The sequence below is a fragment of the Lichenostomus cassidix genome, unplaced genomic scaffold (genome assembly GCF_008360975.1).
Source record: "Lichenostomus cassidix isolate B80296 unplaced genomic scaffold, HeHo_3.0 HiC_scaffold_36, whole genome shotgun sequence".
Taxonomy (NCBI): Eukaryota; Metazoa; Chordata; class Aves; order Passeriformes; family Meliphagidae; genus Lichenostomus; species Lichenostomus cassidix.
In genome coordinates, this window is record NW_028147270.1 from 345,849 (window position 1) to 368,550 (window position 22,702).

At 42.3% G+C, this 22,702-nt stretch overlaps 2 protein-coding genes across 3 annotated transcripts in view; both read right to left on the reverse strand.

The window, feature by feature from the left end:
- Positions 1-3,440, reverse strand: part of IPO4 (importin 4) — a 60,096-nt gene extending 56,656 nt beyond the window's left edge. Inside the window, exons 1-2 of the mRNA XM_085044425.1 lie at positions 3,341-3,440; positions 3,176-3,262 (exon numbers count right to left, since the gene is read on the reverse strand). Coding sequence (XP_084900551.1) covers positions 3,176-3,262; positions 3,341-3,433 — 180 coding nt within the window. The 5' untranslated portion in view covers positions 3,434-3,440. The remainder of the gene's footprint in view (positions 1-3,175; positions 3,263-3,340) is intronic.
- A 4,012-nt stretch (positions 3,441-7,452) lies between these two features.
- Positions 7,453-22,507, reverse strand: TINF2 (TERF1 interacting nuclear factor 2). Of its 2 annotated transcripts, XM_085044408.1 has the most exons (10): positions 22,371-22,500; positions 21,817-22,024; positions 19,495-19,602; positions 18,899-19,000; positions 17,881-17,976; positions 17,662-17,761; positions 17,231-17,314; positions 16,376-16,423; positions 12,114-12,196; positions 7,453-7,541 (listed from the first exon to the last, which is right to left on the reverse strand). In XM_085044408.1, the coding sequence occupies exons 1-10, from the start codon at positions 22,388-22,390 to the stop codon at positions 7,533-7,535; spliced, it is 858 nt and encodes a 285-aa protein (XP_084900534.1). In that variant the 5' UTR covers positions 22,391-22,500; the 3' UTR covers positions 7,453-7,532. The 2 variants fall into 2 exon arrangements, with proteins under 2 accessions (XP_084900534.1, XP_084900535.1); XM_085044409.1 differs by lacking the exons at positions 7,453-7,541; positions 12,114-12,196 and adding an exon at positions 13,907-13,953 and having other exon boundaries at positions 22,371-22,507.
- Between the last annotated feature and the right edge of the window lie 195 nt (positions 22,508-22,702).

Consider the following 22,702-nt stretch of genomic DNA (forward strand, 5'->3'; position numbering starts at 1 on the left):
ATCTACCAAAATTCCCTAAAATTCATCAGAATTCCCAAAAATCCCACCCAGTAAACCCCAAAAAACCAACCTGAGATTCCCACAATTCCCAAAAATCCACTGAAATCGACCAAAATTCCCAAAAATCCACCAAAATTAGCCCAACGTTCCCAAAAATCCAACAGAATTCCCAAAAATCCAATGGAATTCCCAGAAATCCCAACCAGGAAGTGCCAAAATTCTGAAAAATTCCCCAAAATCCAGTGAAATCAATGGAAATTCCCAAAAATCCCATGTGGGAAATCCCAAAGTTCCCAAAAATTCACACAGGGAATCCCAAAAATCCACCCAAATTCCCAAAATTCCCAAAAATCCCCTCAAACCAACCCAAAATCCAACAAAAATCCCAATCAGAAATCCCAAAATTGCCAAAAATCCAACCTGAGAATCCCAAAATTCCCCAAAATCTACCAAAAATCCACCAAAAATTCCCAAAAATCCAACCCAAGAAACCCCCAAATCCACCAAAATCAACCCAAAATTCCCAAAAATCCAAATTCCAAATTCCCAAATTCCAAACTCCCAAAAAATCCACCAAAATTCCCAAAAATCCCAGCTGGGAAATCCCAAATCTTCCCCAAATTCCCCCAAATTATCCCAAATCTTCCCCAAAATTCCCATTTTTCCCATTAAATGAGCCAAAATTTCCCCCAAAATCTTCCAAAATTCCCCCAAAATTCCATGAAAATTGTTATCCTGGATCCCCAAAATCCCCAAATCCTCCCCAAAAATCCCAAAATTCCCCCAAAAATCCAAAAAAAATCCGCAAAACCCCCCCAAAATCCCCAAATCTCCCCAAAATAAAAAAAACTCCCAAAATCCCCCAAAATCTGAAAAATCTTCCCAAAAATGCCCCAAAAAGTCCCCAAAAATCTCCCCAAATCCCCTAAAAATCTCCCAAATTCGCCCCAAAAATCCCCCAAAGAATTCACAAAATCTTCCCAAAAATTCCCAAAATCCCTAGAATCCCCCAAAAATCCCCAAAAATCCCCAAATTTCCCCCAAAATACCCCAAAAAACCCTCAAAAATCCCTCAAAATCCTCCCCAAATCTACCCCAAACTTCCCCAAAATCCCCCAAATCCCTGAAAAATCCCCAAAATCCAAAAAAAATCCCAAAAAATCCCCCAAATTTTCCCAAATTTCCCCTAAATCTCCCCAAATCCCCATAAATCTTCCCCAAATTCCCCCAAAATTTCCCAAACTCCCCCAAAATCTTTCCAAATCTCCCCAAAATTCTCCGAAATTACCCCAAAAATTCCCCAACATTCCTCAAATCCTCCAAAATTCTTCCCCAAAATCCCATCAGGACCCCAAATTCTCCCCAAATCCTCCCAAATCTCCCCAAATCTTCCCAAAATTTCCCCCAAATCCCTCAAAATCTTCCCCAAATCCACCCCAAACTTCCCCCAAACCCCCTCAGGAATCCCCAAATCCCCCAAAACCCAAAAAAAATCCCCAAAGTTCCCTAAAAATCCCCAAAATCCCCAAAGAATTCCAAAAGATCTCCAAAAATCTGTAAAATCTCCCCACATTCCCCCAAAATTCACCCAAATCTCCTCAAAATGCTCAGAAATCCCCAAAATGCCCCCAAATTCCCCAAAACCCCCCAAAAAACCCCAAAATCTCCAAAAAAAACCCCAAAAAATCCGCAAAATCAAAAAAAAATCCTCCAAAAATTCCTCCAAATCCTAGAAAACACCTAAAAATCCCCAAAAAAACCCAAAAATCCCCAAAATTGCCCCAAAAAATTTAAAAAAAAATCCAAAAAAATCCCCAAAAAATCCCCAAAAATCCCCCAAATTCCCCCAAAATCCCCAAAATCCTCCCAAAAATCTCCAAAATCTCCCAAAAAATCCCCAAAATCTTCCCAATTTCCCCCCAAAATCCCTCAAAATTCCCAAAAATCCTCCAAAAAAACCCCAAAAATCCCAAAAATCCCCTAAAAAACCCCAAAATCCTCCCAAAAATCTCCAAAATTCCAAAAACATTCCCCAAAAAACCCCAAAATTCCACCCAAAAAACCCCCAAAAAAACCCCAAAATCTCCAAAAAAACCCCAAAAAATCCGCAAAATCAAAAAAAATCCTCCAAAAATTCCTCCAAATCCCAGAAAACCCCTAAAAATCCCCAAAAAAACCCAAAAATCCCCAAATTTCCCCAAAAAATAAAAAAAAAATCCAAAAAAATCCCCAAAAAATCCCCAAAAATCCCCCAAATTCCCCCAAAATCCTCCCAAAAATCTCCAAAATCTCCCAAAAAATCCCCAAAATCTTCCCAATTTCCCCCCAAAATCCCTCAAAATTCCCAAAAATCCCAAAAAAAATCCCCAAAAAATCCCAAAAATCCCCTAAAAAACCCCAAAATCTCCAAAATTCAAAAAAAAGTCCTCAAAAGACCCCAAAACTCCCCAAAAAATCCCCCAAATCTCCCCAAAAATCCCCAAAATTTCCCCAAAAAACTCCAAATTTCCCCAAATTTCCCCAAAAATTCCCCCAAATTTCCCGAAAAAACAAAAAAAATCCAAAAAATCCCCCAAAAATCCTCACATTTCCCCAAAATTCCCCCAAATTTCCCAAAATCCCCCAAAAACCCCCAAAAATCCCCAGAAAAATCCTTAAAAAATCCTAAAAATCAAAAAAATCCCCCAAAATCCCAGAAAAATCCTCAAAAAATCCCAAAAAATCTCCCAAAAAATCCCCCAAAAAAACCCCAAAAATCCCAAAAACTCTCCAAAAATCCCAGAAAAATAAAAAAAAAATCCCCCAAAAAACCCCCAAAAATCCCAAAAATCCCCTAAAAAACCCCAAAATCCTCCCAAAAATCTCCAAAATTAAAAAAAATTCCCCAAAAGACCCCAAATCTCCCAAAAAATCCCCAAAATTCCCCCAAATTTCCCCAAAAAACCCCAAAAATCCCAAAAATCCCCCAAAAATATCTCAAAAAACCCCAAAAAAATCTCCCGAAATCCAAAAAAATCTCCCAAAATCCCCCCAAAAAACCCGAAAATGCGCGAAAAAATCCCAAAAATCCTCCCAATCACCCCAAAATTCCCCCGAAACCTATCCAAACTTCCCCAAATCCCTCAAATTTCCCCCAAATTTCCAAAAAACCCCAAATTTTCCCCAAATTTCCCACCTGCGGCTTCTCCTCCTCCCTCAGCAGCTCCAGCAGGCCTCGCAGCGCCTCCGGATCCTCCAGCGCCTCCCGCAGCCTCCCGGTGGCCTAAAAACACCTCAAAATCATCCCAAAAATTCCCAAATTCCCCAAATATCCCAAATGTATCCCGAAAATCCGGATTACTTGGCGAATTCCGCAGTTATTTGGCTCCAAAATCTCCGTCAGGAGCTGGCGGAGCGTGGGCGCCGACATCTTGGAAATGCTGGGCGCCGCCATGTTGGGAGCATAGAGGAAGCGGAAGTGAGGGCGGAAGGGCACCGGAAGTGAGGCGCGCTGGCGGGGTTGGAGGACTGCTCGATGGTTTTTTGTTTTAAAGGGGAGGTTTTGGGGTGAAAAATGAGGATTTTGGGGTTGAAAATTGGGATTTTGGGGCTAAAAATGATAATTTTTGGGGCTAAATTGATGATTTTGGGGAGAAAAATGAGGATTTTGGGGCTGAAAATTGGGATTTTGGGGCTAAATTAGTTCTTTTTGGGAGCAAAATGGGAATTTTGAGTAAAAATGATAATTTTTGGGGCTAAAAATGGTGATTTTGGGGCTAAATTTGAACATTTTGGGGTTAAAAATTATGATTTTGGGTCTAAAAATGAAAATTTTGGGTAGAAAAATGAGAATTAGAGAGTTAAAAATGATGATTTTGGGGTTAAAAATCATAATTTTGGTGTTAAAAATGGAAATTTTGGGGTTAAAAATTGTGATTTTGGGGGCGAAAAATGGTGATTTTGGGGCTAAATTGGTTCTTTTTGGGAGAAAAATGAGAATTTTGAGTAAAAATTTATAATTTTTGGGGCGAAAAATGATGATTTTGGGAAGAAAAATGAAGATTTTGGTGGTAAAAATTATTATTTTGGGGCTAAAAATGGAGATTTTGGGGTTAAAATGGTGATTTTGGGGCTAAAAATGATAATTTTTGGGGCTAAAAGTGGTGATTTTGGTGCTAAAAATGGTGATTTTGGCGAGAAAAATGAGGATTTTGGGGCTAAAAATGAACATTTTGGGGCCAAAATGGTGATTTTGCGGTTAAAAATGGTGATTTTGGGGCTAAATTAGTTCTTTTTGGGAGAAGAATGAGAATTTTGAGTAAAAATTTATAATTTTTGGGGCGAAAAATGATGATTTTGGGAAGAAAAATGAAGATTTTGGTGGTAAAAATTATTATTTTGGGGCTAAAAATGATGATTTTGGGGTTAAAAATGTGATTTTGGGGTTAAAAAGGAGATTTTGGGGTTAAAAATGGGGATTTTGGGGCTAAATTGGTTCTTTTTGGGAGCAAAATGAGAATTTTGAGTAAAAAATGATAATTTTTGGGGAGAAAAATGATGATTTTGGAGCTAAAAATGATCATTTTAGGATTCAAAATGAACATTTTGGGGTTAAAAATGGAGATTTTTGGGCTAAAAATGATACTTTTGGTGCGAAAAATGATGATTTTGGTGATAAAAATGGAGATTTTGGGGCTAAAAATGAACATTTTTGGGCAAAAAATTGGTGCTTTTGGGGAGAAAAATGAGAATTGAGAGTTTAAAATGCTGATTTTGGGGCGAAAAATGATATTTTTGGGGTTAAAATGGTGATTTTGGGGCTAAAAATTATTCTTTTGGGGCTAAAAATGGAGATTTTGGTGCTAAAAATGAACACTTTGGGGCTAAAAATTGTGATTTTGGGGAGAAAAATGAGAATTTTGGGGCCAAAAATTGGTGCTTTTGGGGAGAAAAATGAGAATTGAGAGATAAAAATGAATATTTTGGGGCTAAAAATGATAATTTTGGGGATAAAAATGAGAATTTTGGTGTTAAAAATGATAATTTTTGGGGCTAACAATGATGATTTTGGTGGTAAAAATGGTGATTTTGGGGCAAAAAATGACAATTTTGGGATTAAAAGTGAACATTTTGGGATTAAAAATGGAGATTTTGGGGCGAAAAACGTTAATTTTAGTGTTATAAATGCTAATTTTGGGGCTAAAAATTGGGATTTTGGGGGAAAATTGGTTCTTTTTGGGAGAAAAATGAGAATTTTGAGTAAAAACGATAATTTTTGGGGAGAAAAATGATGATTTTGGGAAGAAAAATGAAGATTTTGGTGGTAAAAATTATTATTTTGGGACTAAAAATGGTGATTTTGGGGTTAAAAATGAGGATTTTGGGACTAAAAATGGTGATTTTGGGGCTAAATTAGTTCTTTTTGGGAGCAAAATGAGAATTTTGAGTAAAAAATGATAATTTTTGGGGAGAAAAATGGTGATTTTCGTGTTAAAAATTATAATTTTTGGGGCTAAAAATGATGATTTTGGGGGGAAATGAACATTTTGGGGTTAAAAATGGAGATTTTTGGGGTAAAAATGATGATTTTGGGGCTAAAAATGGTGATTTTGGGGGTAAAAATGAAAATTTTGGGGCTAAAAATGATGGTTTTGGTGCTAAATTGGTGATTTTGAGGCTAAAAATGGTGATTTTGGTGCTAAAAATGAACATTTTGGGGCCAAAATGGTGATTTTTGTGCTAAAAATGATAAATTTGGGGCTAAAAATGCCGATTTTTGACGGAATTTATTCCGAATTTTTCCACCCAATTTGCAACATTTTTGTCAAAAAAAAAAAATTTCCCGATTTTCGTCCAAAAATTTCCATTTTTGACCCAAAAAATTCCCACGTTTTTCCCCCCAAGATTTCCCATTTGGGATCCAAATTTTTCCCAATTTTCGACCCAAAATTTCCCAATTTTCCAACCAAAATCCCCCAAATTCTGACACTTTTTAGACACAAAATTCCCAATTTTCGACCCAAAATTTCCAAATTATAAAAAAATTCATATTTTTCCTCAAAATTTTCCAATTTTTGATGCAAAATTCTCCAGGTTTTCCCCCAAATTTCCACTTTTGGACCCAAAATTCCAATTTTTTTCCCCAATTTCTTGGGTTTTCCCCCAAAATTTTTAATTTTTTCCCCAAAAATTCGAATTTTTTTCCCAAAATTGTCCAAATTTTGCTCAAAATTCTTCATTTTCGCCCAAAAATTCTTCATTTTTTACCCAAAAATCGAATTTTTTTCCCCAAAATTCCCAAATATTTCCCCAAAATTTCCCAATTTTTCCCTAAAATTTATTATTTCCCAAAAAAATCCCCAAATTTTTCCTAAAATTCTCCATTTTCCCCCCAAAATGTCTCATTTTTTCCCCAAAAGTTCGCATTTTTTCCCCAAAATTCTCGCAATTTTCCCCTAAAATTCCTTTTTTCTCCCCAAAATCACATTTTTGTGAGATTTTGGTGAGAATTTCCCCTAAAAATCCTCTTTTTCCCCCTCAAAAAATCCCAAATTTTTCTCCAAAATTCCCCAATTTTCCCCTCAAATTTATTATTTCCCAAAAAAATCCCCAAATTTTCCCTAAAATTTTCCATTTTTCCCCAAAATTTCTCATTTTTCCCCCAAAATTCCTCCTTTTTTCCCCAAAAATTCGAATTTTCTTCCCCAAAATTGTCCCAATTTTTCCCAAAATTTCTCCAAATTTCACCCAATTTTTCCCCCAAATCATTCTCATTTTTCCCCAAAATTTCTCCCAAATTTCCCCATTTTTAACCCAAATTTTCCCCCAAAATTCCTCCATTTTTCCCCAAATTTTCCCCATAATTTCCCCAATTTTAAACCTCATTTTACCTCCCGAATTTCTCTTCTTTTAGCCCCAAATTTCCCCATTTTTAACCCAAATTTCCTCCATTTCCAACTCAAATTTCCTCCAATTTAAACCCAGATTTTCCCCAATTTTTAAGCCAATTTTTCCCCAAATTTTCCCCCAAACTTTCCCCAAATTTCCCCCAAATTTCCCCCATTTTTTCTCCAAATTTCCCCGAAATTTTTCCCATTTTTCCCCAAAATTCCGCCCAAATGTCCCCATTTTTAACCCAAATTTTCCCCAAATTTCCCCTAAAAATCCTCTTTTTCCCCCCAAAAAAACCCCAAATTTCCCCCCAAAACTCCCAATTTCAACCCGGAAATGACGTCACGAACCCGGAAATGACATCACGAACCCGGAAATGACATCACAAACCAGGAAATGACATCACAGACCTGGAAATGACCTCACAACCACCCCGATGACGTCACCAACCCGCCGATGACGTCACCGGCCGCAACCTTTTATTAAATAACAACCAAACCCGAAGGGAAGGGAAAAACAACTTCCGGGAGGGGAAAGTGGGCGTGGCCAGCGGAAGTGGGCGTGACCGGAAGTGGGCTCAGGGCGTGGCCACGCCCCCCCGCAGGGCCAGCACCAGGTGGAGGACGGAGCCGCCCTGGATCTTGTAGTCGGCGGCTGTTTTCTCATCGTTCCTAAAAAACGGGAAAGAGAAAAAAAAGGGGTGTGGTCAGCGAGGCCACGCCCACTTCCGGTTGGAGCCGCTTCCGGCCACGCCCACTTTCTGCTCACTACTTCCGGCCACGCCCACTTCCGGATGGAGCGCTTCCGGCCACGCCCACTTTCGGCTGAAAGTTCCGCTTTCCCCATTTTTAACCCAAATTTTTCTCATTTTCCCCCAAAATTCCCACCTTTTTTCCCCCAAAATTTCCCCAAATTTTCTTCAAATTTTCTTCAGATTTTCCTCCAAATTTTCTCCCAAATTTTTCCCAATTTGTCCCCAAATTTTCCCCATTTTTCCCCAAAATTTCCCCCAAATTCCCAGATTTTTCCTCCAAATTTTCCCAAAATTTTCTCCCAAATTTTTTCCATTTTTCCCTGAATTTTCCCAATTTTCCCCCAAATATTTCCCATTATTTCCCCAAAATTTCCCCCAAATTCCCAGATTTTTCCTCAAAATTTTCCCCAATTTTAACCCAAATTTTCCCCAAATTTTCCCCAATTTTCTCCCAAATTTTTCCCATTTTTCCCTGAATTTTCCCATTTTCCCCCCAAATTTTTCCCATTATTTCCCCAATTTTTCCCCAATTTGTCCCCAAATTTTCCCCATTTTTCCCCAAAATTTCCCCCAAATTCCCAGATTTTTCCTCCAAATTTGTCCCATTTTTAACCCAAATTTTCCCCAAATTTTCCACAATTTTCCCACATTTTTCCCCATTTTTCACCCAATTTCCCCCAAAATTTTTCCCAATTTTTCCCCATTTTTCCCCCCAAATTTCCCTATTTTTCTCCCATTTTTCCCCCCAAATTTCCCCATTTTAAAGCCAAATTTCCCCATTTTAAACCCAAATTTTCCCCAAATTTTCCTGATTTTTAACCCAAAATTTCCCATTTCAAACCTCATTTTCCTCCCGAATTTCTCCTTTTTTCGCCCCAAATTTTCTCCATTTGAATTCCCAATTTTCTCCAATTTCATCCCAAATTTCCTAATTTTTAACCCAAATTTTCTTAATTTTTACCCAAATTTTCTCCGTTTTTAACTCCAACTTTCCCCATTTTGAACCCAAAATTTTCGCACTTTGAACCCAAATTTCCTGCATTTTGAACCCAATTTTTTCCATTTTTAAACCAAAATTTTCTCCATTTTTAACCCTAAATTTCTCAATTTTTAACCCAAATTTTCTCCATTTTGAATACAAATTTCCCCTTTTTTTAGCTCCAAACTTTCCCCCATTTTTCCCCAATTTTCTCCAAATTTTCCTTTAAATATTCCCCAATCTTCCTCCAATTTTTCCCCGAAATGTCCCCAGAATTTCCCCAAATTTTTCCCCAAATTTTTCCATTTTTCCTAAATTCTCACATTTTTACCTCAATTTTTTGCCATTTCCCCCCAAATTTTTTTCAAATTTCCCCCAAATTTTTCCCCAAATGTCCCCCATTTTCCCCCTAAATTCCCACATTTTCCCCCCAATTTTTAATCAAATTTCCCCCAAATTTTCCCTGAATTTTCCCATTTTCCCCCCAAAATTTTCCCATTATTTCCCCAATTTTTCCCCAAATTTTTCCCATTATTTCCCCAAAATTTCCCCCAAATTCCCAGATTTTTCCTCCAAATTTGCCTCAATTTTAACCCAATTTTTCCCAAATGTTTCCCCAAATTTTCCCCTAAATTCCCATATTTTCCCCCCAATTTTTAATCAAATTTTCCTCAAATTGTCCCCAAATTTCCCCCAAATTTTCTCCATATCTAACTCAAATTTTCCCAAAATTTCCCCCAAATTTTCCCCATTTTTCCCATTTTCCCCCAAATTTCCCCAATTTTTCCCATTTTTCCACAAATTTCCCCGAAATTTCCCCATTTTCCCCCAATTTTCCCACATTTTTACCCAAATTTTCCCCATTTTTTTCCTAAATTGTCCCCCAAATTTCCTCCATTTTTAACCCAAATCTTCCCCATTTTTTACCTCAATTTTTTGCCATTTTTCCCCAAAATTCCCACATTTTTCCCCAAATTTTTCCCCAAAATTTCCCCCAAATTCCCACAATTTTCCCAATTTTTCCCCCAAATTTTTCCCAAATTTTTCCCATTTTTTCCCCATTTTCCCCCCAAATTTCCCCCAATTTCCCCAAATTTTTCCCACATTTTCCCCCATTTTCCCCAAATTTCCCCCAATTTTCCCCATTTTCTCCCCAAAATTTTCCCCAATTTTTCCCAAATTTCCCGGAAATTTCCCCCATTTTTCCCTAATTTTTCCCATTTTCACCTAATTTCCCCCCAAATTTCTGCCATTTTTTTCCACATTTTTCTCAAATTTTTTCCCCAAATTTTCCCCCAAATTTCAACCCAAATTTTTGCCAAATTTCCCCCAAATTTCCCCAATTTTCCCCCCAAATTTCCCCAAAATTTCCCCAAATTTTTCCCCCAAATTTTTCTTCAAAATTTATTCCATTTTTCCCCAAATTTCCCCCAAATTTTCCTCAAATTTCCCCCAAATTTTCCCCAAATTTCCTCCATTTCTAACTCAAATTTTCCCCAATTTTCCCCAAATTTTCTTCAAACTTTCCCCAAATTTTCTCCACATCTAACTGAAATTTTCCCCAAATTTTCCCCAAAATTTTCCCAATTTTCCCCCAAATTTCCCCCATTTTTCCCCAAATTTTCCCCTCATTTTTCAGCCAAATTCTGCCCATTTTTTCCCCAAATTTTCCCCAATTTTTTTCCCATATTTCCCCCAAATTTTTCCCCAATTTCCCCCAAATTTCCCCCATTTTTCCTCCAAATTTCCCCAAAATTTCCCCAAATTTCCCTCAAATTTTTCCAAACTTTCCCCCAAATTCCCATATTTTTCCCCCAAATTTCCCACATTTTCCCCCAAAATTTCTCCCAATATTTCTCATTTTTCCCCAAAATTTCCCCCAACTTTCCCCATTTTCGACCCAAATCTTCCTCATTTTTACCTCAATTTTTTGCCATTTCCCCCCAAATTTTACCCAAATTTCCTTCATTTTTTCCCCAAATTTTCTCAAATTTTGCCCAAATTTTCCCCATTTTTCACCCAAAACTTCTCCAAATTTTCCCCATTTTTCTCCCAAATTTTCTTCAAACTTTCCCCAGAATTTCCCCAAACTTTCCCCAAATTTTCCCCAAATTTTTCCCATTTTTTCCCCAAATTTCCCCAATTTCTCCCCAAATTTCCTCAAATTTTCCCCAAATTTCCCCACATTTTTCTCCCAATCTTCTCTCAAATTTCCTCCACTTTTAACCCAAATTTTCCCACTTTCCCCCCAAATTTTTCTCATTTTTCCCCAAATTTCCCCAAATTTCCCCATTTTCAACCCAAATCTTCCTCATTTTTACCTCAATTTTTCCCCATTTTTCCCCCAAATTTCCCCCAAATTTCCCACATTTTCAACCCAAATTTTCCCCAATTTTTAACTCAAATTTTTCCCATTTTTCACTCCAATTTTCTTCATTTTAACCCAAATTTCCCCTAAAATTCCCACATTTTTAACCCAAATTTCCCCATTTCTCCCCAAAATTTTCCCCATAATTTCCCCCCAAATTTTCCCAATTTCTCCCCAAATTCCCCAAATTTTTCCCCAAATTTTTCCCAAATTTTCCCCACAAATTCCCACCAAATTTCCCCGAATTTTCCCCATTTTTTGCCCAATTTTCCCCACATTTTCCCCAAATTTTCCCCAAAATTTCCCCAATTTTCCCCAAATTTTCCCCAAAATTTCCCGATTTTTCCCCAAATTTTACCCCAAAATTCCCCCAAATTTTCCCCATTTTCCCCAACACTTTCCCCATAATTTCCCCAATTTTCCCTATTTTTAACTCAAATCTTCACCATTTTTTACCTCAATTTTTTGCCATTTTTAAGTCAAATTTCCCCCAAATTTCCCACATTTTTCCCCCAAATTTTCCATTTTTCCCCAAAATTTCCCCATTTTTTCCCCAAATTTCCCCTATTTTTCCCCAATTTTCCCCAATTTTTCCCCCAAATTTCCTCCATTTTCCCTCAATTTTTCCTACCAAAATTTTTCCCTAATTCCCCATTTTCCCCCCAAATTTTCTTCAAATTTTCCCCAATTTTCCCCAAATTGTCCCCAAATTTCCTCCATTTTTAGATCAAATTTCCCCCAAATTTTCCCCAATTTTCCCCCCATTTCTCCCCAAATTTTCCCCAAATTTCCCCCAAATTTCCTCCAACTTTTCCCCAAAATTTTCTTCAAATTTCCCCAAATTTTCCCCAAATTTTCTTCAAACTTTCCCCAAATTTTCTCCATACCTAACTGAAATTTTCCCCAAATTTCCCCAAAATTTCCTCAAAATTTTCCCCAAATTTTCTCCATTTCTAACTCAATTTTTCCCCAATTTTTCCCTAATTTTCTTCAAACTTTCCCCAAATCTTCTCCATATCTAACTGAAATTTTCCCCAAATTTTCCCCAAAATTTCCCCAAATTTTCCCAATTTTTTCCCCCAAATTTTCCCAAATTTTTCCCCATTTTCCCCCCAAATTTCCCAATTTTCCCAACTCCCTACATCTGTTTCCCGCTGTAGATGAGTCGCTGCTGCTGAGGAGGAATTCCTTCCTTCTCCTCCACTCTCTCCTTGATCCTCTCCACCTGGGGGGGGAAAAATATCTGGATGAGTTTTGGGAATTTTTAGGGAATTTTTGGGAATTTTTTGGGAATTTTTGGAGATTTTTGGAATTTTTTCAGATTTTTTTCTGATTTTTTTTTTATTTTTTTGCTTTTTTTTTTATTTTTCTGGGAATTTTTTTTGCTTTTTTCCCCAATTTCCTTGGGATTTGGGATACCTGGATACACCTGGATACACCTAGGAAATTTTGGGAATTTTTTTGGATTTTTTGGAATTTTTTGGGAATTTTTCAGATTTTTTTTGGAATTTTTTTGCATTTTTTTGCATTTTTTCTGACTTTCTGGAGATTTTTTTTGCTTTTTTTCCCAATTTTCTTGGGATTTGGGACATCTGAACACACCTGGGTCAGCCTGGGAATTTTGGGAATTTTGGGAATTTTTTGGGAATTTTTTGGAATTTTTTGGGAGTTTTTGGGATTTTTTTCTGATTTTTTTTTTTATTTTTTTGCTTTTTTTTTTATTTTTCTGGGAATTTTTTTTGCTTTTTTCCCCCAATTTCCTTGGGATTTGGGATACCTGGATACACCTGGATACACCTAGGAAATTCTTGGAATTTTTGGGGAATTTTTTGGAATTTTTTGGGATCTTTAATGAATTTTTTCCAATTTTGTATTGAATTTTTTCCAATTTTTAAAAGTTTTTTATTTTTATTTTTCATTCTCTCCTTGATCCTCTCCACCTGGGGGGAAAAAATATCTGGATGAGTTTGGGGAATTTTGGGAATTTTGGGAATTTTTTGGGAATTTTTTTGAATTTTTTCGGATTTTTTTTTTTTTTTCTTTTTTTCCGCTTTTCTGGAGATATTTTTGGGGTTTTTTTTCAATTTTTTATTGGATTTGGGATCTCTGAGCACACCTGGAAACACCTGGGAAATTTTGGGAATTTTTTGGGAATTTTTTGGGATTTTTTTTGGATTTTTTTGAATTTTTTGGGAATTTTTCAGATTTTTTTTTTTTTTTAATTTTTTTTGCATTTTTTTCGATTTTCTAGAGACCTTTTTTGCTTTTTTTTCTCAATTTTCTTGGGATTTGGGATACCTGGATGCACCTGGGAAATTTGGGGAATTTTTTGGGAATTTTTTGGGAATTTTTGGGGCATTTTTTGGATTTTTTTTTTGGAATTTTTTTGGATTTTTTTTGCATTTTTTTTCGATTTTTTGGAATTTTTTTTTCTTTTTAAAAATTTTTTTGGGTTGGGTTTGGGACATGTGAACACACCTGGATACACCTGGGAAACTCTGGGAATTTTTTGGGAATTTTTTGGGAATTTTTGGGAATTTTTTCGGAATTTTTTTGGACTTTTTTTGAGTTTATTTCAATTTTCTGGAGTTTTTTTTGCTTTTTTTTGGCAATTTTTCTTGGGATTTGGGACACCTGAACACACCTGGGTCAGCCTGGGAAATTTTGGGAATTTTTTGGGAATTTTTTGGAATTTTTTGGGAATTTTTTGGTAATTTTATGGGATTTTTTTTTATTTTTTTGGATTTTTTTTGCTTTTTTTTTTTAATTTTGGGGATTTTTTGGACTTTTTTCTCACAAGTTTCTTGGAATTTGGGATACCTGGATGCACCTGGACACACCTGGGAAATTTTGGGAATTTTTGGGAACTTTTGGAAATTTTTGGAGAATTTTTTATAATTTTTTCCCAATTTTTTATTGAATTTTTCCCAATTTTTTATGTTTTTTATTTTTATTTTTCACTCTCTCCTTGATCCTCTCCACCTGGGGGGAAAAAATATCTGGATGAGTTTGGGGAATTTTGGGAATTTTTGGGAATTTTTTGGGAATTTTTTTGAATTTTTAAAGAATTTTTTTGGATTTTTTTTGCATTTTTTTCGCTTTTCTGGAGATATTTTTTGGGGTTTTTCTCAGTTTTTATTGGATTTGGGATCTCTGAACACACCTGGAAACACCTGGGAAATTTTGGGAATTTTTTGGGAATTTTTTTTTATTTTTTTTTGATTTTTTGGGAATTTTCTTTTTTTTTTTAATTTTTTTTTTTTTAATTTTTTCCGATTTTCTGGAGTTTTTTTTTGCTTTTTTTCTCAATTTTCTTGGGATTTGGGACACCTGAACACACCTGGGTCAGCCTGGGAATTCTGGGAATTTTTTGGGAATTTTTTTTAATTTTCTGGGAGTTTTTGGAATTTTTTTCAGACTTTTTTCTGAATTTTTTTGTGCTTTTTTTTTTATTTTTCCAGGATTTTTTTGGCTTTTTTTCTCCAATTTTCTTTGGATTTGGGACACCTGGATACACCTAGTGAATTTCTGGAATTTTTTGGAAATTTTTGGGAATTTTTGGGGAATTTTTAATTAATTTTTTCCAATTTTTTTAGGTTTTTTTTTTTTTTATTTTTCACTCTCTCCTTGATCTTCTCCACCTGGGGGGAAAAAAAATCTCTGGACGAGTTTTGGGAATTTTGGGAATTTTTGGGAACTTTCTGGGATTTTTTGGGAATTTTTTGGGAATTTTTTGGGAATTTTTTCAGATTTTTTTCTGAATTTTTTTGGATTTTTTTTGCTTTTTTTTTTGCTTTTCTGGAGATATTTTTGGGGTTTTTTTCAATTTTTTATTGGATTTGGATCTCTGAACACACCTGGAAACGCCTGGAAAATTTTGGGAATTTTTTGGGAATTTTTTTTGATTTTTTTTTTATTTTTTGGGAATTTTTTTTTTTTTTTTGAATTTTTTTTTTTTTTGCATTTTTTTCGATTTTCTGGACATTTTTTTTGCTTTTTTTCTCAATTTTCTTGGGATTTGGGACACCTGAACACACCTGGGTCAGCCTGGGAATTTTGGGAATTTTTTGGGAATTTTTTGGATTTTTTTTTTAATCTTTGGGGAATTTTTCAAGAATTTTTGGGGATTTTTTCAGAAATTTTTGGGAATTTTTCAAAATCTTTTTTATTTTTCTGGGAATTTTTTTGAGGAATTTTTCAAGAATTTTTGGAGAATTTTTTAGAATTTTTAATATTTTTTTTACATTTTTAGGGATTTTTTGGGAATTTTTAATGAATTTTTTGGGGATATTTTTTAGCATTTTTGGGAAATTTAAATTTTTTTTTCTACATTTTTCTGGGAATTTTATTTGTATTTTTAACGAATTTTTGGGGAATTTTTCAAGAATTGTTTGAGGATTTTTTTCAGAATTTTTGGGGAATTTTTAGAATTTTTTCTACATTTTTCTGGGAATTTTTGGGAATTTTTAAAGATTTTTTGGGGATTTTTTTCAGAAATTTTGGGGAATTTTAATATATATTTTTTAATTTTTGAGAATTTTTCAATAATATTTTTGGGGATTTTTTTTTAAGAATCTTTTTGGGAATTTTTTAAAAACATTTTTTCTATTTTTCTGGAATTTTTGAGAATTTTTCAAGAATTCTTTGGGAATTTTTCCAAGATTTTTTGAGGGTTTTTTCCCAGAATTTTTGGGGAATTTTAAATTTTTTTTTCTACATTTTCCTGGGAATTTTTTTGGAATTTTTCAAGAATCATTTTGGGGAATTTTTGGGAATTTTTTTAATATATTTTTTTACATTTTTCTGGGAATTTTTGGGGAATTTTTCAAGAATTTTTGGGGGATTTTTTTAGAATTTTTGGGACTTTTTTAATATACTTTTCTACATTTTTGGGGGAATTTTTGGGGATTTTTGGGGAATTTTTTTTAATCTTTATTTACATTTTTCTGGGAATTTTTCGGGGAATTTTTGGGGATTTTTTTTAGAATTTTGGGGGATTTTATGGGAATTTTTTTCCTAAATTTTCAGGGATTTGGGATAAACTGGGATGGAACTGGGATGGACTGGGATTGAACTGGGATGGAACTGGGATGGACTGGGATGGACTGGGATTGAACTGGGATGGACTGGGAGGGACTGGGATGGACTGGGATGGACTGGGATTGAACTGGGATGGACTGGGAGGGACTGGGATGGACTGGGATGGAACTAGGATGGACTGGGATGGACTGGGATGGACTGGGATGGACTGGGATTGAACTGGGATGGACTGGGATTGAACTGGGATGAACTGGGATGGACTGGGATGGACTGGGATGGACTGGGATGGACTGGGATGGACTGGGATGGACTGGGATGGACTGGGATGGCCAAACTGGTCCAAACTGGTCCAAACTGGTCTCACCTTGTCGGTCGGCTCGATGTCGATCTCGATCTCCTTCCCCGTCAGCGTCTGCAGGAGGCGCCATTGCTCGGTCCTCCTCCATCCCACAATGCCCCGCGCCCCCCTCACGGCCTCCCCCCGCTTAAAAACCCCCAAAAAACCCCCAAAACCCGCGCTTTTCACCCCAAATCCGCACCCACCCTCCCCACCCGCATGGGGGGTGTGGGGAAATCGGGAAATTTGCCCGAATTGCGCGTTTTTCGCCCCAAAAAAAAGACCTTGACTTTGATCAGCATCGTGGCGGCTGCGGCGCTCCGGGTGCCGCCGGAAGTGGGAACGCCGCTCCGCCCCCCCCGCACTCAACTTCCGGCTGCCCGCCCGCGTGAAAAATGGCGGCGGTTTGTAGTTCGGAGAGCACTTCCGGGCTCTCGATGAATGTGATTGGTTGATCCGAGCGACTTCCGCCCGCGCTTTGTGGGCGGCGCCATGTTGGATGCGGCGTGAGGGGAGGAGGGGGAGAAGCTCCGAAATTGGGGATTTTAACCCAAAATTAGGGTTTTTAACCCCAAATATCGGCCGGTTGGGAGGCCGGGTGACGTCACGCCCATCCCTAGCCGTTTCGCGCTGCGATTGGTTGGGTGAATTTTTGGAAAAAAGCGGATTTAGCCAATCAAAACCCTCCCGGTGGGAAAAACGCGAAAAATGAGAGAATCTTCCCCAAAAATAAGAGAATTTTCCCCAAAATTTCCCCTTGGAAAGCCTGGATGACGTCATCCCCGAAGCCACGCCCACACCCCGTCCCCCTCAACCTGATTGGCTGCTTGAAAACCTCATTAGAATGGCTAATTTTATGCTAATGAGGTGGGCGTGACTTACCATAGAGGGTGAAGCGCAGTGGGCGGAGCCTGCGGCGAAGTGGGCGTGGCCTCGGCTGAGCCGGGAGTGGGCGTGGCAACGGTGCTGTGGGCGGAGCCAAAAATTAACCCTTTAACCCTTAATTTGCATACGAAATTTTAGGGAATTTTAAAAAATTTTTTAAATATTTTTTCTGGGAATTTTTGGGGAATTTTGAAAGATTTTTTGGGGGATTTTTTTCGAGAATTTTTTAAAATCTTTTTTATATTTTTCTGGGAATTTTTGGGACATTTTCGAGACTATTTTTGGAATTTTCTAAGAATTTTTGGGGGATTTTTTCCGAAATTTTGGGGATTTATTTTTAACCTTTTTTTATATTTTTCTGGGAATTTCGGGGAGAATTTCTTAATTTGCATACGAAGCCCCACCCCCTCCCCTCTAGCCCCGCCTACCCGGGTGGGCGTGGCCAACCTCCTCCAAATAGCGGCGCAGGATTGGCCGCGGGTGTGGGCGTGGCCCGGGAGGGGCGTGGCTTAGGCAGAGCTGCTCCAACTGCACCATATAAGGAAAAAGGGGCGGAGTTTAGACCCAAAATGGGCGTGGCTTGGCGGGAAAGGGGCGTGGCTTGCTGGCCACGCCCACCCGGGTTGGCCACGCCCACCGGAAGTCACCTGGCGCAGGTCGGGGGGGGGAAGGGCGCTGTCGAGGCGACGGAGAAACTCCAAATAAAGGTGGCAGAGAGAGTTCCGGAACACGGAGCCGTAGTCCTGGAGGGAACTGGGATTGAACTGGGAGGGACTGGGAGGGACTGGGAGGAACTGGGAGAGACTGGGATGGAACTGGGAGAGACTGGGATGGAACTGGGATTGAACTGGTTTATACTGGGAGGGACTGGGAGGGACTGGGATTGAACTGGGAGGGACTGGGAGGGACTGGGAGGGACTGGGATGGAACTGGGATTGAACTGGTTTATACTGGGAGGGACTGGGAGGGACTGGGATTGAACTGGGAGGGAACTGGGATGGACTGGGATGGACTGGGAGGGACTGGGATTGAACTGGGATTGAACTGGGATGGACTGGGATTGAACTCGGAGCTTTACTGGGCCATACTGGTTTATACTGGGAGGGGACTGGGGAGCACTGGGATTGAACTGGGATGGAATTGGGATGGACTGGGAGGGACTGGGAGCTTTACTGGGCCATACTGGTTTATACTGGGAGGGGACTGGGGAGCACGGGGACTGAACTGGGATGGAACTGGGAGGGAACTGGGATTTACTGGTTTGAACTGGGTGATCACTGGGAGTTACTGGGATTGAACTGGGATGGACTGGAAGCTTTACTGGGCCATACTGGTTTATACTGGGAGGGACTGGGATTGAACTGGGGACTCCCAGGGGAGTCACTGGGCCATACTGGGATGGACTGGGATGGACTGGGATGAACTGGGATGAACTGGGATGAACTGGGATGGACTGGGAAGCCCTGGGAGGTTTACTGGTCCATACTGGTTTATACTGGTTTCTGGGAGTTTCCATTGATTTCTATGGATCTATACTGGTTTATACTGGTCTATACTGGTCTATACTGGTCTATACTGGTTTATACTGGTTTCTATGAGTTTCTGTGGATCTATACTGGTCCATACTGGTTTATACTGGTCCATACTGGTCCCTACTGGTCTCACCTGCAGGAAGCGGCGCAGGCCACGCCCACTTCCCAGAATTCCCAGCACTTGCTCCCGGAAGTTCTCCTCGGCCAGAGCCACCAGGGGGCGCCCTTGTCCTGCCTGGGGGGCGGGGCTGAGGTTAGCCACGCCCACTGACCATATATGGGCATGGAGGGGGGGAGGGGTCCATCCCAGTTCAAACCAGTAACTCCCAGTCCATCCCAGTCCCTCCCAATCCATCCCAGTTCAAACCAGTGACTGCCAGTTCAATCCCAGTTCAATCCCAGTCCATCCCAGTCCCTCCCAGTTCATCCCAATTCAATCCCAGTTCCATCCCAGTCCATCCCAGTTCATCCCAGTTCAATCCCAGTTCCATCCCAGTTCAAACCAGTGACTCCCAGTCCATCCCAGTTATTCCCAGTAGCTCCCAAAGCCTCTCCCAGTTCATCCCAGTATGACCGCAGTGACCTCCCAGTCCATCCCAGTCCATCCCAGTATGGCCCAGTAACACACACGTCAATCCCAGTTGCTCCCAGTTACTCCCAGTTCAATCCCAGTCCATCCCAGTCCATCCCAGTTCAATCCCAGTCCATCCCAGTCCCTCCCGCTCTCACCCAGTGGGCGTGGCCAGGCCGTGGCCCCTCCCCCTCCGGGAACAGCCAATCCAGCGCGTCCAGCACCTCGGGGGCGGGGCTTCCCTCCCGCAGCAATGACGTCACCACCTGGGGGAGGAGCAGACAGAGGGGGCGTGGCCTGGGGGGTGGGCGTGGCTTATGCAAAGTGGGCGTGGCTTGGAGTGTCCCATTGACCCTAATGGGCGGGTTTGGGAGGGTGGGCGTGGCTAGGGATGGAGTGGGCGTGGCTTGGAGTGTCCCATTGACTACAATGGGTGGGGGTTGGAGGGTGGGCGTGGCCAAGGCTGGAGGGGGCGTGGCTTGGCGTGTCCCATTGACCATAATGGGAGGGGTTTGGCGGGTGGGCGTGGCCAAGAGGGGAAGTGGGCGTGGCTTTGAGGGTCCCATTGACTATAATGGGAGGGGGGTTGGCGGGTGGGCGTGGCTTAGGGAGCAGCCAGTGTCTATAAAAGGGAAAAGGGGGTGTGGCTTGGATGGGGTGGGCGTGGCCTGGGCAGGGTGGGCGTGGCCTGACCATGGTCCCAGGTGACCCCAAGCCCTTCCCAGCTGTCCCCAAAGTGTCCCCAAACCCCTCCCAGGTGACCCCAGGTGAGTCCCAGGTGTCTCCAAAGTGTCCCCAAACTCCTCCCAGGTGTCTCCAGGTGTCCCCAGGTGTGTCCCAGGTGTCCCCAGGTGTCCCCAAACACCTCCCAGGTGTCCCAGGTGTGTCCCCAGGTGTCCCCAGGCCCCTCCCAGGTATCTCCACGTGTGCCCAGGCAAGTCTCAGGTGTCCCCAAAGTGTCCCCAGGTGAGTCTCAGGTGACCCCAGGTGTCCCCAGAGTGTCCCCAAGCCCCACTCAGGCGTCCCCAGGTGTCCCCAAAGTATCCCCAAGCCCCTCCCATGCATCCCCATGCATCCCCAGGTGTGTCTCAGGTGTCCCCAGATGTCCCCAGCTCTCCCCAGCTGACCCCCAGGTGTCCCCAAACCTTTCCCAGGTATCTCCAGGTGTCCCCAAAGTGTCCCCAAACCCCTCTCAGGTGTCCCCAGGTGTCTCCAGAGTGTCCCCAGGTGGTCTCAGGTGTATCTAGGTGCCCCCAGGTGAGTCTCAGCTGTCCCAAGGTGTCCCCAGGCGTCCCCAAAGTGTCCCCAGTGTGACCTCAAACCCCTCCCAGGTGTCCCTAGGTGAGTCTAAGGTATCCCCAGGTGTCCCCAAAGTGTCCCAAACCCCTCTGAGGTGTCCCAGGTGTCTCCAGGTGACTCCCAGGTGTCCCCAAGCCCCTCCCAGGTGTGTCTAGATGCCCCCAGGTGACTCCCAGCTGTCCCCAGCTGTGTCCCCAGGTATCTCCAGATGTCCCCAGGTGTCCCCAGGTGACCCCAAAGCCCTCCCAGGTGACCCCAGGTGAGTCTCAGGTGACCCCAGGTGTCCCCAAGCCCCTCCCACGTGTCCCCAGGTGGGTCCCCAAGTGTCCCCAGAGTGTCCCCAGCTGCTCCCAAGTGTGTCCCAAGTGTCCCCAGGTATCCCCAGGTGTCCCCACAGTGTCCCCACGTGTCCCCAAAGTGTCCTCAGATGTCCCCAAACCCCTCCCAGGTGACTCCCAGGTATCTCCAGGTGTCCCCAGCTCTCCCCAGCTGTCCCCAGGTGGGTCCCCAGGTGTCCCCAAGTGTCCTCAATGTGTCACCCAGCCTCTCCCAGCTGTCCCCAAAGTGTCCCCAAGCCCCTCCCAGGTGTCCCAAGGCATCCCAAAAGTGTCCCCAAAGTGTCCCCAAACCCCTCCCAGCTGTCCCCAGGTGTCCCAGATGAGTCCCAGGTGTCTCCAAAGTGTCCCCAAGCCCCTCCCAGGTATCTCCAGGTGTCCCCAGGTAAGTCTCAGCTGTCCCTAAAGTGTCCCCAAACACATCCCAGCTGTCCCCAGGTGTCCCCAAAGTGCCCCCAGGTGAGTCTCAGGTATCCCCAGGTGTCCCCAAACTGTCCCCAGGTGTCCCCAGGTGAGTCCCAGGTGTCCCCAAGCCCCTCCCAGCTGTCTCCAGGTGGCCCCAGGTGGCCCCAAAGTGTCCCCAGGTGGTCTCAGGTGTCCTCAGGTGTCCCCAGGTGAGTCCCAGGTGTCCCAAGGCATCCCCAAAGTGTCCCCAATGTGTCCCCAAACCCTTCCCAGGTGTCCCCAGGTGTCCCCAAAGTGTCCCCAGGTGTCCCAGGTGAGTCTCAGGTGTCTCCAGGTGTCCCCAGGTGTCCCCAAAGTGTCCCCAGGTGAGTCCCAGGTGTCCCAAGGCATCCCCAAAGTGTCCCCAAAGTGTCCCCAGCTGTCCCCCGGTGTGTCCCTCACCTGTGCCCGCAGCCCCAGCCCCAGCCTGTCGCGGTGCTTGCCCCGCAAGGCCCCCGGCGCCACGCCCAGGGCTGTCTCGAACAGTGCCTGCAGCCGCGCCCAGCCACGCCCTCCCAGGCCACGCCCCCCGCCGCCACGCCCCTCCGGGCCACGCCCACGGAGAGCCCACCAGGCGCCGGCCAGAGCCAATCGGAGCGAGAGGGCGGGGCTGGAATGGAGAGGGGGTGGGGTGAGCAGTGCGCACCAGTATGGACCAGTTTGGACCAGTATGGACCAGTTTGGACCAGTATGGACCAGTCTGGACCAGTTTGGACCAGTTTGGACCAGTATGGACCAGTTTGGACCAGTTTGGCCATCCCAGTCCATCCCAGTCCCTCCCAGTCCATCCCAGTCCATCCCAGTTCCATCCCAGTCCATCCCAGTTCAATCCCAGTCCATCCCAGTTCAATCCCAGTCCCTCCCAGTACAAACCAGTTCCCTCCCAGTTCCCTCCCAGTCCATCCCAGTCCATCCCAGTCCATCCCAGTCCCTCCCAGTTCCCCCCCCGCTCTCACCTGACGTCACTCCCGCCCATCCTCTCTCCCCTCCCCCCTCCCCGCGCTCTCTGACGTCACTTCCGCCCCGGCCCGCCGCGGCTCCGCTCAGCTCCGGTGAGGCTCCGGTAACGGCGGCGGCGCGGGAAAGTGACGTCATCCCCCCGCCGCGCGAGCCCGCGCTCGCTCCCCATTGGCCGCCGCGGCAGCCAATGGCGGGGCGGCTCGAGGAGGCGAAACCCCGCCCAGGAATGACGTCACGCGGGTGCGGTTTGGAACTGCGCTTTTATTGGAGGGCGGGAGAGTGACGTCAGCGGGCGCGGTGACGTCATCGGGACGGGCTGGGGGGGACT